The sequence below is a fragment of the Manduca sexta genome, chromosome 26, assembly GCF_014839805.1.
Source record: "Manduca sexta isolate Smith_Timp_Sample1 chromosome 26, JHU_Msex_v1.0, whole genome shotgun sequence".
Taxonomy (NCBI): Eukaryota; Metazoa; Arthropoda; class Insecta; order Lepidoptera; family Sphingidae; genus Manduca; species Manduca sexta.
The window spans coordinates 4,344,118-4,362,132 of record NC_051140.1 but is presented as its reverse complement, the minus strand read 5'-3'; the positions used below and the strand labels follow the sequence as shown (position 1 = coordinate 4,362,132).

The 18,015-nt window shown below is 33.4% G+C and overlaps 3 protein-coding genes across 3 annotated transcripts; 1 reads left to right on the top strand and 2 right to left on the bottom strand.

The window, feature by feature from the left end:
- Positions 1 to 908: 908 nt before the first annotated feature.
- Positions 909 to 2,562, bottom strand: LOC115450769 (U-scoloptoxin(20)-Cw1a). The gene is made up of 3 exons (XM_030178878.2): positions 2,475 to 2,562; positions 1,721 to 1,866; positions 909 to 1,204 (listed from the first exon to the last, which is right to left on the bottom strand). Exons 1-3 carry the CDS (start codon positions 2,512 to 2,514, stop codon positions 1,160 to 1,162), a joined length of 231 nt encoding a protein of 76 aa, XP_030034738.1. The 5' UTR covers positions 2,515 to 2,562; the 3' UTR covers positions 909 to 1,159.
- Positions 2,563 to 3,584: 1,022 nt separating this feature from the next.
- LOC115450755 (zinc finger protein 1 homolog) lies at positions 3,585 to 9,980 on the bottom strand. The gene is made up of 3 exons (XM_037443486.1): positions 9,569 to 9,980; positions 9,099 to 9,195; positions 3,585 to 8,911 (listed from the first exon to the last, which is right to left on the bottom strand). The coding sequence occupies exons 2-3, from the start codon at positions 9,185 to 9,187 to the stop codon at positions 8,422 to 8,424; spliced, it is 579 nt and encodes a 192-aa protein (XP_037299383.1). The 5' UTR covers positions 9,188 to 9,195; positions 9,569 to 9,980; the 3' UTR covers positions 3,585 to 8,421.
- Positions 9,981 to 10,606: 626 nt separating this feature from the next.
- On the top strand, positions 10,607 to 17,932 carry LOC115450765 (pyrimidodiazepine synthase). The gene is made up of 6 exons (XM_037443485.1): positions 10,607 to 10,810; positions 13,545 to 13,715; positions 13,972 to 14,138; positions 14,323 to 14,425; positions 14,646 to 14,779; positions 14,902 to 17,932. Exons 1-6 carry the CDS (start codon positions 10,783 to 10,785, stop codon positions 15,019 to 15,021), a joined length of 723 nt encoding a protein of 240 aa, XP_037299382.1. The 5' UTR covers positions 10,607 to 10,782; the 3' UTR covers positions 15,022 to 17,932.
- The last annotated feature ends 83 nt before the right edge of the window (positions 17,933 to 18,015 follow it).

Genomic DNA, 18,015 nt, shown 5'->3' with positions numbered 1-18,015 from the left:
AATTTAGAACCCTCCGGGTCCCATGCCGTTTTAGCTACCTCACACACATTCTTATTATTTTAAAGGTAATAAAAATTTCATAATATTAAGTATATTTTTCAGCTACCTTAAGGATAGCTGAAAAATATAATATTATGATTTCGTGCCTGCAGTTGCAGTGAAGCATGAAGGTATTCCCCACTAAGGGCCTCTTTCTCTTCCTTCATTTGTCATTCTGTACACCCATGTTATTTTCCATTAAAATTGCCATACCATTGTTTTCTTCAAATTTTGTTTTTTTACGCTATTACAGAACTTAGTGAGCAACAGTGCTTACCATGACTGACATTGGCATTACAATATGTACAACGTTCTGGCTGTTTGGTTTTCCATATAAATTTTGTGAATCAAATTTCAAACCATTAGATTTATAAAATCTCTCCCAATAATCTCGACTATTAATGATTTCTTATGTTTACGCGAATGTTAGACATTAAAAGTAAACTATTTTTCGGATTTTATCGCGGTTCTAATATTTCAATTTTTCTCCCGACGTTTCGAAGATTTTGCAGCCTTTACGGTCACGAGGGGAACTGAGGTGTTGTTCATCCGCAAAGTCTAAGTTACAATATACCTACATTTTACAATTATACAACTTTTTAAATGTTTTTAGCTGTTGGTTGTCCGATCTACACACAATGAGCTCACAGTCTCTTGAAGTCTGGCAGCCGGTCTTTTAGGTTCCGATTTAATTAAATATAGAACCGGATCCCAGGCTTGTGCAAGCTTCTAAACATCTTCTCTTTTAAGTAAGTTGAATGATAGATCTACTTTTCAAATGTCAATCTATCTCTGAATTTTTATCTATTGTGTTTGGTATTCTAAAAAAGGAAGCGTTCGAATTTTGGGTTCAATAAAAACCATTAAAATCATAATGTTAGCCATTTATTTTTGCCAATTACTATATGAAGACAGGGAACAATACCTACCTAAATATTCAACTCTGATCAAGAAAAATGATGTAGAAACAACCAAATCGCCAACCAAATATGTAAAAATAAGGAGAGCATAGATATTGTGTCCATATTTTTAGAAGTGTAATTTTTTTAAAACGTTTTCAAATTATATTATTTTCATCATGCGTCATAGCTTAGGTTTCGTTAGGTTGGAAGTGTTACTGTTAAGCATCTTTGGCCAAAGGCGTATCGGCAGGTGCAGCTGGGGCCTGCAAACATTGACGAATTTAATTATGGTAACATTAACAATTCCACAACCGCAATTTTACATAGTCTGCGTCTTAAAAGTTATAAAATACTGTATTACAGACCCTTATAAGTAGATATTTTGGTAATATCCAAATTATGGTGCTACCCGTAGGTATGTAATGAAAGGAACTGCTAGCCGACAGCATGTATACATACATACAAAGGTAACCATGAAACCTCTGAAAGGTTCATGCTCCAAAATCTAACATTTTGTTAGGTACATAACATCACGCATTTATCTCCGAAGGGGTATGCAGAGGCGCAACTAAGGCACCCACTTTTCGCCAAGTATGTTCCGTCCCATGATGTGATAGGGGGCGAGCCTATTTTTTGTTAGGTATCTAGGTAGAAATAATCGATCAAACCTAAGTAGGTATTTAGGTTCATATTAATGACTGATTTTGAGTCCGAGTTAAGAACACATTACACATTCAAACATAGATATCAACTTATAAAATGTTCATTGAATACTGTACCATGTAGGCTGGGGCTTCACGTTTCGTTCCTAAGTTGTTATGGCAGCAGATCCTGAATTGCTTCGTGCCGCAAAGAGGTTCGCACACTTTACCACACGCGTCGCAGTCTTTTCTGTCATCCGCATCATCAGCCCAAACAAGAGCGCCTGACAAGTGCATTATATAAAGCTGTAGAGTTTGTTTGAACGCGCTATCTCAGAAACTACTGATTCTAATTGGAAAATTATTTCAATGTTGGATAGAAGATCTCAGAAGCCCCCGCGCAACCGAAGGACTCTCTCGGCGTCAAGGGCAGCATGACGCTTACGTCCCACGTTGCCGTCCATCCGGGGGATCACCTCAATGTGCGAAATGTGCACAACGTACACTAAGGGCGGACGGTCTACTGCCGCCTCTCGACGACCCCCCAATGGCCCCTATTAGTCGTCTTTTACGACAGGCAAGGGATGCCATGGTTGCATTCTCCAAACGCCCCCAATTCACAGGGCGGACACCGAAGCTATCTACTACTATACCTACGAGATTCATGTAGGTAGGTTCAAATATTATTAAAAATAACCTTTATTAATGGACTTCACAAAAAGGATGAGGACTTGACCTACCCAAACTCAATTGTCTGGTCCCACATTTCCATGAGCCTTAGAAACGATGATTTTACCTAATACTGTATTAGTAATACATAAAAACATTAACAAGATACCTAAAAATAACATGGTTCCTTAGTAATTGTAAGTATGTAAAATTAAAATCTTACCTATGATCATAACGGACAAAATGAAAGTGAATTTGAACATTTTTCGTTTTTATCCTGCGACTGATCCCCAAATGTTCCAATGGTAGAATGTCAGTCAAACACAACTAACCCTTTATATACGCTTATAGTTAGCTCTATATTGTATAGGACGGTCTGCAACCGCATCTAGATGCTTTGAATTTACGATTTTATTACTTTTCTATATTTAGAACTTTTCAACTGCACAACATAAGTATACGTATTTTTTTCGCACGGAAATAACTTTAACATCTCACATTAGTCCGATAAACCATAGCAGGTATGTCGGGGATACCATCATGCTATACAAAAACGAGAAAAACCCTGCGGTAGCCTTCATCAACACATTAGAGGTGGCTCCGGGGTACCATAAGTACCTACCTTTCTATGCCTCTCTAATTTCTTATCGAATTTCATAAAACCATAATGAGTATAATACTATAATTATTAACGTGTTTCTTGCCGCTCGGGGCGAGCCACTAAAAGATAACAGAAAAAGTCAATTTAAATCAGAACTTTCATACTATTAATTTCTTTGTTGATCGTACATAATAATATATGGTCTCATATAAAACTAATCAGAATAACTTGACAGAACTAATCAGATATTATTTTTATATGTACCGCATAATTCATATGAGTATACGTAAAAATCACTTTGTTCGTTTCAAATCCGTTTATTTTTAATGTCACGGTGATTTTACACACAGCGAAACATTCACGCTTTTTATCCCCGAAGGGGTGAGCGGAGACGCAACTGGTGTATCCACTTTCTGTCGTGTGAATTCCGTCCCATGATGTGATAGGGAGCGAACCCATCGCCATATCGGGCACAAATTCCAGACTCCAGACTGATACTGAGTAGAAAAATCCAATATCACTTTGCGCGACACGGGGTTTGAACCCCAGACCCAACCGTATTGCAGTCGTATAGTAATACCACTACCCCACCAAAGCAGTCAGTGATTTTAATACATATAAAAAATAATCTAACAAAGCCTGTTATAAAAATTGGATTTTGTAACCAAAAAAGTTATTATCACAATTTTTGTGTCTGAAAATTAGGTATTGTAGATAATAAAAACATCAAAATTCATCTGGAATGCATTTTATTCAAAAACAATAAAAATATTTACAACGATTAGAAATACATAACACTTGCTGAAAATGACGCAATCCCAACAACGTTTTGCAGAAATGAATAAATATATCCACTTGCAAAAGCACACAGAAGCCAAATCATAAATATTGGTTGCTTGCAGTGGCGAAGGGTCCCATATAACCTAATTTCTGCTGACTCCTTTCATAATTTATGTTAAATCTATTTATAATCATTATAACGATTTGCAGACTACATTTATGCATATTAGTACCCAGGCCCCTCTTCCTACCTGTACCTTTTAATGGCAATTTTCTTGATATTTTTGAAATTTCTTTTGGGGGCACTACGCGCCTCCACGTGGCCCCACAAAAAATCTCTCTTAGTACCTATATGTTGTGTTCCGTTTCGCAAAACTTCACCCTTCCGTACTGTTAGTATTAGTAGTAGTAGTAGCCATAATTAAGCACTAATGAGTCGTTAATGACATTACCCTCCAAGAAACATTTGTAAATACAAATGGGTAAAAACCTATTATTACTTTCAAAACTGAACATTTTAAATTTCCGTTCTGCATGAAAGTTATAATAGACCTACTTACGGCTGAACATTATTACTTAAAAATATATTGGATATATTCTGTGTAGTCCTTTAGCAATAGATACAAAAACACTGTTGAGACTGTATCACTGTAAAATACATTCACAATCATAATTAGTTCATTCGAAATAAATAGATTCTTCGCATATCTAGCGATCTATTTAAGAACTTAACATTTCCCCTAACTTATGATTAAAATTATATTAAACATTAGAATAACATTTGTAAAGATATTGTTACGTGGTCAATTCACAATTGACATTGCGTAGTCTTAGGTCGATCTGCTTGCACATTATTTCGAGGTTAATTATCGGCGGTTGAAAAGCTAATTGACTTAAGGTTATAGCTTAAGGTCCATTTTTCATACATTTTGTTTCACCTTAAATCTGGGTAACTAAACAAGTATTGACAAGTAAAGAATTTAAATTCACGTCTAGTTAGTGATTACTTCTCGCAGTTGAAAGAAAAACGTAAAAATAATTAATATGCATGGATATTTCGGCCTTTAAAATTTCGTCGTATTAAATTTTTCGAAAAATTTTAACTATGTTGAAAAAAACTTAGAAAAAAGTGCTGATTTTAAATATGTATGTAACTTAAGCCGACTTCCACAACCACTCACTAAAAATGATTAAGGCTAAATATGTTTTAATCATAATACTGTCTTCATCAACTCTTAAAAAGATGACAGTCAGTGGCGGCCTTAAACGAAGCGAGGCCCAGGCGAAAGCAAAAAGAAACAGACGCGAGGCCCCGGGCAGAGTAAAAACACGTTCCCCTGTTTTAACAGTTTCGTCGGTAAGAACATAAAAAAAGGTCCTGCGAGGCACCGCGCGAGGCCTCTGTAAGCGCAAGGCCCCGGGCGGTTGCTCGGTTCGCCTCCCCCAAAGGTCGCCTCCGATGACAGTGACAGCACGAAGATTTAAATGTGTTTAGCACTAAATATGTTTAATAAGTCGCTGTGCAAGCCAGCCTTAGTGTCGCAAAAAAATGGCGCTTAAGTCAATGCTTTTCACCCGTCGTTATATATTATTTATCTTGGTCAGCTTGGCTAGTTCTAGAGACGTAACTACCCAGCATTTGGTCAATGAAGTAGCATAGCAGATATTTGTTTTATATATAAAAGTGCGCAGACACACAAAATCGAGGGAAGGGGGTCAGTCAATCGCCCCTCATATTTTTTAATAGCATAGGCCAGCTAACTCTACTAATCATAAAGCAATTTTAAGTGATCATTCAATAACACATACAATTATGTAGAATTCGTGGATTCTAGCTTAAAGGAAAGTCGATTAGTTTAGGCCTCCGCAGTTCCAAAATGAAGGACGTACAGTCTCGCAGAAAACTGACATGCAATCAACGTTTCCGTTACCTTTCTTACCATCAATTTAAGGTTGACAAAATGTTACTTGTTAGATATTAAAACATTAATCGAAAGATAAACTTTTTGAATAGATAAAATCCATTTCGTAATATTATCAGGGGAAGCGTACGATGGTTCTTTCCTAAAGAAAAATCCTTAAAAATACTATGAAATGTTTGGGAAATTTTCAAATGGCGATTGCCGCGCCTGCGCGTAACTAACAAAAGGTTAGGGTTCACATTTCCCGAAGGACAACATCAAATCTGAGCGACTCAACACCGGGTCGTAAGCCATAGTGACCCCACCTGCTCAGTCGCCCCCTACGAAGGCTGGGCGGTGGTAATAAAGCACTATCACCGCGAAACCAAAAAAAACACATTACATTTGACGAATGCGTCGCAGATCCGCTTTGTGAAAAGCTATGAGATAAGCGCGTTCAAAAATCTTTATTTAAAATGTTCATTATGTTATTACTATCCAGATATAAAAAATACCTGAACACAATTTAAAAGTACTCATTCTAATTTTTAACTAAAGGAAATTAACTGTAAATAATTAAAGTGTTCGTCGTAGAGTGGCTAAAATTATTTATCTATAAAAAAATCTTAGAACGCCTGATGAAAACAGAAAGTAGTTTATAGTATTTGAACACTAAAAGTGAATTCTATCCTTGTCTACTATTTAAATTAGTTTAAACTTTAAAACGTAGAAATTTCGAGTTGTCGCAATAGGAAAATATTTTCCCATTTTACACTTAAAAAAACATAATGCAAGGATACGTCTAAATATGAAAAACAAGGCGCGCGGCTATCGCGACCTAATACTGGACTTGTTTACGTGCAATTTTATTAGTGGATGGCAAATCGACCCACCACTCCGGCCCTCGCGCTTCCATGGACCTCGCTCTTGCAAAGAACACACACAAAAACAGTTACTCTCGGAAATCGGTTTGGTGATTAAATTGGTTGTACTCTCTGAGTCAACACTCTATAAGGGTTTAAAAACGAATTGAAATATGTAAAATGATGGTCAAAGAGAATCGAAAATTGTTGTTATCATTAAGTAACATTATAATTTTATTAAATACATTTTCTGCAATTGTGTACGAACGTTTAATGTAGGTAATGTGTCCCCGCACAAAATAATTCTCGGTTTCGCATTAGGCCGTCACTGTTTGAGAAAGACGCTTGCGCAGCCTACGAGCTTTTTTCCTACACGCGCATTTAACAGATTTTAGCGCAAGTAAGATGAGACCGACAGTCTTAGGAGTGGGATATGAATAACGCCTTTAGAATTTATAAACTGAACAATTTATTTACTATTAGCGGAGTTTACACTACATCGAACGTATAACAGCAACATCGTTTTTCTTCCAGTCCTTTAAAAATATAAAGATTTCCTACACGTTTGACTGTCATCACAGTTACCTGAACTCACATCATTTATAAATGCCTTATCTTTAGTAAAATTAAGTATGGAAATACGTCAATAAATTGTTACCTAAGCTGGACACTGTAATAGAAGCGAACGCCTGGTCTGACAAAGACGATATGCCAAAAGCTGATTTAATTATGGCAATCTGTCGAGGTGAGCTGAAACACATTAGAGGGTGCGCCACTTCGGACGATATGTGGGAGAAACTTGAGAAAATTTACGCATCTAAAGGCTCGTAAGAAAGGCAAGTCTACTCTTGGTCTCTCGTGAATCGCCGGCGAGCCAAGACAGCTACATGACATTTGCGTGTGTCACGGGATTATAACCTTATATACTACATATATACTACATAATAAGGTTATTTTTCCGTCACACGCGTAGCTGTCAATGTTTGCCGGCAAACATTCAGCTACCTCACGGGATAAAGAAATTAACATTGAAAACCATGAAGGATGGAAGTTATGTAGAAGGCCATTTGAATAATTCCTTCGAGGCCGCAAATATGTTAACCGATATGGGTGTAAAAATGCATGATGACATGCTGTCAATTTTATTATTATATAGCGTCTCAGAACAAGATATAGCGTACCAGAAAGTTACGAAACCTTTAGATGTGCTATGAAGAACAAGAAAATAGTGTTACTGATATACATTCGATGTAGTGTAAACTCTACTAATAGTAAAAAAACTGTCCAGTTTATAAATTTTGAAGGCGTTTTTAGTCTGCAACATACTCCATTTCTAACAGACAAAACTAATTCTATTTTTTACAAAATTGCGTAACGTTTTCGCTATTACAATGGCTTTTTCTTTTATATTTTATTCATAATACTCATTTGGGGCATTCGAACATAATCAAGGTGTTTCAAATAGATGCGCTTGTACGAACAATTAGACAATGATTGCTTAATTAAAATTAAAGCGAAACATATTGTATAGTTATTAAAATAAAATTATGTACTAATTAAATATTTTTTAAACCATATTCCTTATATACATTCACCGCTTAAGTACTTAGCTTTGAAATACTGACTTGCACCATATCTTCTAACAAAATATAATGGTATTTTTTATATTTTACGTCATAGCAGATTACATTTTTAAGTAAGAAACTCATGTATTGTATTTGCATAAACAATCAAACAGAAATCAAAATAAAGAGAAATTAATTATCCATTATAAACATAAATTAACAAACATTTCTTCCTCAACTGGTCAATAATAAAAGGTGTTTGTTTGTTTTAGCTTATCCAACTTATACACAAAACACAGACATATGAAAACTGGGTAATAAAAAATTATGCATCACTAAAACATTGTCCTGGGAAAATATAATTTATAACTTGGCTCATTTACATTCTTAAAAATACACTTCAATGTCATGGAATTTCTATTTTAACATTGAGACAATAGATAAATATCAGATATTAAAATCAGTCAGATTCTACGATACCAACCAAATTCTTTAATTTTTTATCCTTCTCATGTCTCTTGGAATGAAGCATCAGTTTACTCCGAGTCATGAACCGCTTGTTACACACCAGGCAGACATGGGCCCTGTCTCCTATATGCATTTTCAGATGCATCACAAGATTATTCTTTTGGGAGAAACTTTTAGAGCATATTTCACATGTATGAGGCTTGATGCCTGAATGAGTTTTCTCGTGACGGTCTAAATCAGCTTTTCTGTAGAAGGACATTCCACATTCCGTGCAGTGGTGGTTCTTGATGCCGGCGTGCATGAGCTGATGTATGCTGAGATGGCCCAGCTGAGTGTACGTCTTTCCACAAATGGGGCACATGTACGGCCTCTCTCCTGTGTGGGTTCGGTTGTGTTTCTTTAGCTCATATTTGGTAGCAAAAGTTTTGTGACACTCATCGCACGGCAGGCGCTCCGATGGCGCCACTGGTTTCTTGGTCCTCCTGTAATAATGGGTAAAAATTAAACTGAAGTTTTATTTTTAAATAGATTAAGAAACAAATAAGCAAAAATTTTCTAGATTTGAAATGTTTAAAGAATATAAATATTTTACAGTTCATTATAATAATATATTAATGAATAGATGAGAGTATAGTTATACATTGTGGAGGCCAGAATGATACAACTCACTTTCTCTTGGGTTTGGGTTGTTCTTCCTCATCAGATATTTCTATCACCTCGGTCTTGACAACCACGGCTTCAATTTCTGTTTGTTCCATTTAATGTGCTGCAAATATTATTTTTCTGAATTAATATGATCTTTATAGGATTGCAATTTCAAAGAGAAAGGTACCAAAATATAACTCACATTGGAATGCATGGCAACAATTTAATTTTCTATTCAATAAGGCAGGTTTCTTAATGTTAGGTTTTGATAGCTAAGTTTCCTGGTTGATAAGAGACAATATTGGTACCACTCTGTACATAAAAACAAGATAATGTGTTCGATCTTTTGCAATACCAGAATAAAGAAAAATGATGTTAACGCAAGTATGGAGCTAGTGGAAAATAGAAGAGAAATTTCAAAGTATCTACTTAAAAGTAACTAGCATATTTTATTGGTATTAAAAAAGTAGAATATCTATGTTGATATTGCTTACCCAAAAATAGTGATCCAACGATGCAAATTAACCGTGCAGTGCTTCGCTTACCACCTCCGATTACGATAAATACATTTTTTTTTATGTTTGTTCATGTTTATAACATAACATTTTATAGCAATCCAAGTGAATGAAAACGTTCCGCAATAGACATTAGCACTTTTTTTATTAAATATAAACAAACTCTACTTATTATTTTTGTTATTTTTACTTAGTTAAAATAAGCATTAAATCTCATAATAGAATAATCCTTGTTTCTTTTTTACTAAACTTTGTTTCGGGTTCAAATTGCATTGTTGACATTATTGTACAGAGAAGATAGTATAATTCATAACTTTTAAAGGGTGACAGAGAAAGATAATAAATAATGTCAAATAAATAAAAATATGGCTATGTATTTTTTTCTAAGTGTGAAGTGTAGTTTTTTTTTTCATTTATTCATAGCGATGGCTACATGTCCTTCAGCCGGCAAACTGATTTGTGCCCATATAGTATTACTATGCCAAAAACACGAATATTATTGGAATTATATTGAAAAAATAAGTAACATTATATATAACGCTTCTTGTTGACAAAGACTCATTCAGTGTCCGTTTAACCCTACTCTTGACAGCTTGATGATATTGTGTTTCTTGTTTTCGTTCATATATAATGATGGTCTCCTTATCATTGTGCATAATAATTTCATTAAAACTGTTACGACTGTAGCAACACAATTTCGTTTAATTATTGCTTGGGTTGATGAATCTTAATAAATAAAAGATTATTTTCAACTATTTGAAAATTTTACAAAAAAGATGTATGTACCTGATTTATTTATTTTATTCAATGATTTTATTCACTTGACATACTTTGACGTAAATATCCTCCGATATCTTATTATTTCGACGAAACAATTAGCTATATTATTCAAATTTCAAATAAAGTAGGTAGATAAACCTATAAAATAGGTAGGTACTTATCTTGTATTTCTTTTGGCCTTCATAAAATAACTCCGACAAATTAAACTCACGTCGACGGTATAAGATAAAGTAAGTTGTTTTGATATACCGAAACCGGCTGGGTTATAGATAATCGGGTCAGAATGATGTCATAGCACTAACTATAATTTTAAAAGTGACGTAGCTATTTCCACATTAGTGGCGGAGTGTTGAGCACGGAACGCGGGTTTACAGTGTTATTATTGTAATTACAAAATAACCTGTGATTTGAAAATGTCTTATTACCAAGAAAGAATAGCCGGTGAGTACTGTTTATCAATATGCAAATTTTACATTGAAAATAAGTTATAATTATTGATACGTTTAGGTTTGTTAGGGTTGGAAAAATATAAAATAAATGAAAATTGTTACTATTTAGACCACCTAGGTCTTAATAATAATAAGAAGGTAGGTAGTAAATTCAAGTTTTTTGGTTTTGTTTCTTTTTTATATTGGTATTTTATATACATCGGTATTGTATTATACCTACTTAATGCTTTTTCATTTATAGGTAAATATTAAATCCATATATAATCTGAATGCATACAATAGGTAGTAGTAGAAAATCGATATGATAACAGCTGTTTATGTATGATGTCATGTAGGTAACGTAACGTTTAGTTATTGCAATATATACAAGGGCAAACGACATGTTTCAATGCCTTATTGCACCTTTTTGCCAGTGGTTCTAATGTGAAAAGGGCCTAAGTCCTTTATTGTAATATTCATTTAAATACTCAGTATATATTTTGTTTCTACCTTTTTATATAATTTTTCTATCCCTTTACTTATATTTTGTCTACTAGCTTTAGGATTAGGATTTTAGGCAGTGGTAGATATTGCAGAATTTGAATAATAAAAAAAAGAAATTAATACATATTTTCTTGTAAATTATTATTTTTTTAATTTACATTAAATATTTTACCTCCCTGCAACTGCGCCGTTTATAGAGATCATAAATAAGGTTTCATTTTTCTTTGTGCTTTTTTTTAACCGTAATTTAATGTCGATCGCACTTTGTATGGAACTAAATAGAGTCTTCGGAACTCACAGGTCTTTCACCATATTTCCCGACCCTCGAAATAGTATGTTCGCAGTTTAGGTACGATGCCGTATGTTTTTGTACGTACATACAGCCTTGTCTTCCGCCAGGTATTTCATTTTGTGGGTATTATAATATTAATATTTATTTGGAAAGAGCATTAAACTTTAGTCTTATTATCTAAATATTTAACTTAACGCCGGTTTACAGCAATAAACCGATTATAACGTACATAAAAGGCATCCAATGTGCACAATAAAGTTGTTCAACAAGAATTGTACTTATATCTCTCTATTACCTATGAAAGAAAAGTTATCTAAAACGACCGACATAGCACCTTACTGAAAGAATTTAGCAAGAGATCACATATACTCACGCAGTTCGATAAATATTATAGTTAAAAATTCAAAACTAAATAATCGCGAGCATGCCAATGTTTTTACAAGTTGCTATGTAAAATTGAACAGTCAATTTAAGGTACTTAGAACCTTAGCGCAAAAAAAGATTCATTAACAAATCATCTGTCCTACGACTGTAATATCCTTCTTAGTACCTACTTCTGGAGACATATTAAGCGGTACCAGTAGTGGTGAAAACTAAATCATATGTAGATTATAGGTAGTTGTCATGCTTTTTTAATTTTTCATCACTACAGCAAATATCTACAAAGCCTCATATTCCTTGAATTTTGGCTGTGAATATTGGCAGTGTAAACAATGTTTACAATTCGCTAACCACTTGCAAGTGCGTTGGTTATTAAGATGTTTTTATCATATCAAACATAGACTCGCCTAGATTCCAAACAAACATACACTTGTCGGATGTGTTATGGTTTCACATAATGAGGTTATGTTTGATTAAGATAACAATATGTTCTGTCCTAATGTCTAAAGCCTTGTTTTTTAACAAGATAATTCCTTAATAAAAACTGCCCAAATGCTAATAAAATTAAAATTTCATCTGGGCCAAAATAATTATCCTGTAAATACCTACGTAGTTTATTATGTCACTATTGTAATCGTCGTAAGCCTTATTATTTTGGATAGAGACAGGACCGGCTAGATTTGAAATGATGTTACGTTTCGTATGGTAAAGGAGATTTCCGGAGATTCAAATATCCCCTGCCTTTATCTTATCACTGTTCTTTTCCATTAAGGCAAACGCTGTTGCTAATGTTTATCATGGATCTGTAACGGTGATACTTTGTGAAGGTATTATGCGTATGATACCTACTATCTAAACATACCTAATTAAGTCAACGTAAAAAACCTAGTCATAGTTAAACAAATACATTGTCTGCATAGCATTAACGCTATTTATCGAGCTCCTTGAAGCACTCAGTTCTAAATTTTTATAAAGAACCCTCTACACTGGCTCATAATACTCCGATACATTCGGTCGTTAACTGTAAACTTTGATATATTGAGCTCTATCTATGTGTATTTAAAACTTCAAATGCATTGTATTCTAATAGAGATACCTTGACCCAATATGTAAATGAATGTAAACACATTTCGCCATCTGTCTGGGTAAGCACTACACATAAATAATCAGTTGCACCCACATAATGATGAGTGGATTTTCATAGACGATACATATTTTGTGTTATAATTAATTTCCTTGTAAAGAATGATGTGATTCTTCATATAGACCCAGTCTAGACCAATAAGATCATTGTTTAGTTAGTGTCTAATGTCTATATGTTTACCGACTAGGTATTTTAAAGACATGCTATATTCAGAGGTATATAAACATGGCTCGTAAAAAAGATACCAATATTTAACTTATGATCAAACTACTGAGTAGGATAACTAGGTTTTACAAATTAACTAAATCATTACTTATACCTTTACCACCACATTATATTTCTTGCCCTAGTCTTCGAATATAACACTAAAGTTTAGGTTCCTAAAATTACTTATTTAATGTATAATTATTAATTGTTATGTTGTAGGAGCTATTCCACCACCAGCTCTCAATGACAAACTGAGGCTATACCATGTTGAAATGAACCCCTACGGTCACAGGGTCCTATTGATCCTAGAAGCCAAAAAAGCAAAGTACGAAGTATACAAACTAGATCCATTGAGGTTGCCCGAGTGGTTCAAATCGAAAAATCCTAGATGTGAGTATCGTTTTTGCAATAATCTTTTAATATTGTTCAACATATTGCTGTCGATGGTAAGAAATGATTTATCGTTTATAATTACAATGGCGAATTATGTTAGTTTCGTGGCCATCGTAAATACTGATGTCGTTTCTATACGAATATCAAACTACAAAGAAGCTACATAATGTTTGTGTTTTTGAACTGCTGCTTATTTAATTTTCATCTTTCTGTGTACTTGTTGTTAATTCGTAAATATTTTTTATTGTTTCAGTAAAGATACCAGTATTAGAAATACCAACAGACCACGGAGACCGTTATCTATTTGAAAGCGTGGTAATATGTGACTATTTGGACGAAAAGTACCCTAGAAACCCACTTCATTCAAAAGATCCGTATGTAAAGGCGCAAGATAGACTTTTAATCGAAAGATTTAATGAGGTGAGGTTATTATGAATGGATAGTAAAATGTATATAGAAGTTTTGGCTGATTTACTATCACTAAAAACAACAGCTATGTTGAGAATAGAAATTAATTTACTCAGTAATCATTGAAAATAATTGCAAAAGGAAAATATTAACAAGATTGATTAAATTAACATTAATTCAAACTTGTTTATTACAGTTAATAAAAGGCAGCCTGGAATGCTTCGACACTAATTTTGCATTCGGCAGCGAGCAGATTATGCAAACTTTGGACATTTTCGAAAAAGAACTAGCGACAAGGGGTAAGTCATATTTCTTTTTTGAAGAGTATAAGTTTCCACTTCCATTATGGGTACTTTCTTTAAAGATTAAATACCTACATCATTTTATCCTATGCAAGTGGAACTACATGATATTTTTTACCAGCGACTGGTAACAGTAAGAGGATTATGTGTATTGTGTAGACTAGCGTGGTAGAATGTCTATAAATATGCATTATCAAATGTAAAAATATTTTTTCAGAAACTACTTACTTCGGTGGCAGCAGACCTGGGATGCTGGATTATATGATCTGGCCGTGGGTAGAAAGGCTTTATCTATTAAGATGTGTCAACGAGAGGAAATTTGACGAAAAACGGAATCTCTTCCCTAACTTCGTGAGTATACTTTTACAAAACATTATCACGTTTTGATGTAATGAAAGGCAATACTTAAAAAAATGTTGCATAAACTTGTAAGTATACTTTTGTATCGTATAACATTAAGGTTTCCGTTTCAGGCGAACTGGGGTGACTACATGCAGCTAGATGACGTTGTGAAGAAACATTCAAATTCACCGCGTGATTATTTTGAGTACTACAAAAACGCACGGGCCCATTCAATGGGTTATTATTTATAGAGTAAAAAATATGTTTAATGTGTAATCACAAAAACGCCTCTGCCAGGGACGCTAATGTTTGATAACAAAAATATTTTTTAAATTAATATCAACCGTTATACCGTCTGACCAATGCTTGCTATCGCAGTTTCCAAGCACACGTTATGTCAGTTTTCATACGCACGAATCCATTTTGTTAACATCCTCCAGAATAAGATTCTTACTTCAGGTATAGCTATGATTTTAAAAACTTGAATAGATTAAGAGATAATTTCAGTTTTTATCAGATAACGGCATAGTGCAATATGTTATTATTGCATCTGGAACTACATCTACGAATAAAATATATTATGGTGAACAAAAAAGCGTTAGTTGGTCGTTGATAAACAATAATATATGTAAGAAAAAAACATCTCAATCGTTATAGACCTGTTTTGGTATATTATTTATTCAGCACACAATTCCGATTGTGAGTGACACATGTCTTGGCAGGGGCTCGTCGATCTTTGTAATAATGACGCAATTTATTACTTTTTAGAGATCAGAAAATGTAATTAAAATGATAACAATAATGTATTATAAACATAATGTAGTTCATCTTTGTAGCTATACCAATATAATATATTTTTGAATAACACCGGTCAATGGTCCTTAATGTTGTTATTAACGTAAAAAGTAGGCATACCTACATTATTACATTGTGTCATTATTAAAAAGTAAAAAATGTGAATTTGTTTGGAATAAAAGATAAAAAGGGAAATTTGGAATCTGATAGAGACCCAGGTCAAATACTTAGCATTTAAAAATTTAGGGATTATTTTCGGGCATAACCAGCCTTTGGAGCATTGTAGGTATATTATTATTATCACAATTTAGTCATAATAACGGACACATTGGCTGTGTACCAACCGGTTACGACAAGAAATAAAGTTCAGAAAAATCTCAGGGTAGAAGATTATGAACTCGTAAAATATTGCTTCGCAGTTTTATGGTGCAAATGTCTATTATGTGCTATAAGATTTTTTCGGGATCTTTTCTTCGGTACGAAGTTAATGATATTTTCTAAGTCATTTCATGATAGGCGATATTAATATATCGGAAAGGCGTTTGAATAAACTAAATATAGTTTTTCTTTAGGTTTTGGTTTGAAAGATTTTAACCGAAATTTCTAAACTTAAATGTACTGTTGGGAAGGATAATAAGTTAAGAGGTGGAAAGCACGTCATTCAGAGATGTTGGTGTGCTTTGTAATATTGAATGCCTGCATAAGTTACATACCTACATAATATATTAAGTATATTATTATGTAGGTTTAAGTATTTTTGGAAAAATAAACGCAATTATCATTAAACGTGTTAAATAAGTGTTGTAAGTATTGTATTAAAATATACACTCGCAACTTGCAACTCGCACAAAACTCTGTAAGATGGGTAGAATAGTGATTATCCGGAGTTGCTACAGAAGGTATTTAGTATTGACTTGTTTTGTATTCTGAGTATTTTCTACTTTGTTTACGCAATTATTATTGACACTTAACGACTCATAATAAAGTTAATTACTTACTTTTAGCAATTTGTAAAAGGTAACGGCTATAGGCCGTCACATAAGCTAAAGCAACTAATTAAAATAATAATGATTAACAGTATTTGACCTTCTTTAGTCTCTCTAGTGTTGAATATTTTCCATAGCATATGCAAAATTACGACTATTATTATTATTATACATGCACAAAGAGAATAAAGCTGTTCTCTCGATAGTGGGTTCACTATATCTATGGATACATATTGAGGTAAGATATAATATTGTAACCAGGTATTAATAGCGAAACAGTTACACGTAAACAATATTATTTTTGGCTTTACCAAATTTTACCATTTACAAAGAGTTTTAAATGTATACACTTATATACCCTGGGACCTGTTACAACGAGTACAGGCACAAACTCTGTGGGGGTTTTGAGAGCTGTAAATTATACACGAAAATGTGCACTTAAATATAAGGTTGTATAATTTAGTTTTATAAGTGCATCGAACAATTTATCGTTTTCTTTTTGGAATTTCCTAATCGAATATCAATTTTAAGATAAGGGAATATGAAGTAATCTCTTAGGATTTATGTCATTGCGTTTACATATAATTATAAATTATATTGATAAGCCTTTTTTAGCTTATGAAAATGTTAACTGCGGACTATAAATTGTTTATTAAAGTGGCTTCTAGTCTCAAGCATCTAACTGGTAACTCATATGACACTACTTTAGTAGATAAAAGTTAAATTTTGAGAAACAAAATAATCTAAATAAAACAACAGAAAGACTTTTCCGACTTTCCAGAAGCTAATTCAGTTTATGTACCTTGTAACTATTTATACAAAAATGTTTATTTGAAATATTAATACACGCACAGTTTCATTTTATACTTATATATTTTTATTTTATAGTTTTAGTTATATTCAGCGGGTATTACGGTGTCTGGCTATATTCCCTTTATAGACGCATCAATTAACACAGGAAATTCATAACCCTCCTGATACCGTCGCGTCGGGTAATTTGATTTATGGCATATTTATTCGAAAACGCAAACGCTGTAATTATTGTTTTCGAACCTAACTCAAAAGTTTGGCATTTTAGAAGCATTTTTTATTTGAAATATATATAGTATCTTGTACTTAAAATTATTTTTATATGTAAGTTGTTTATAAAAAATATTTGTGAGGGGATTCAAATTTGACGGTATCACATACCTACCTCTTTTATTATTAATTATTCGTAATTGCAAGTAGGTACTATTTATTTTTTGTGTATGACACAGTATAAGGTATGTGATTCCTCTATTTCCATGTCCTCTATGTGAACATTTTTGTCTAAACATAAAAATATGTGTAAAACGTATGAATACGTACTCTAAATTTATAATAAATATGTTTTCGCATACCCGTTCTTTGAATTTCTACTTAGACCAGCGCCTTTGGGATTAACATTGTATTATAATTGTTTATTGTTTGGCCACAAGCGAA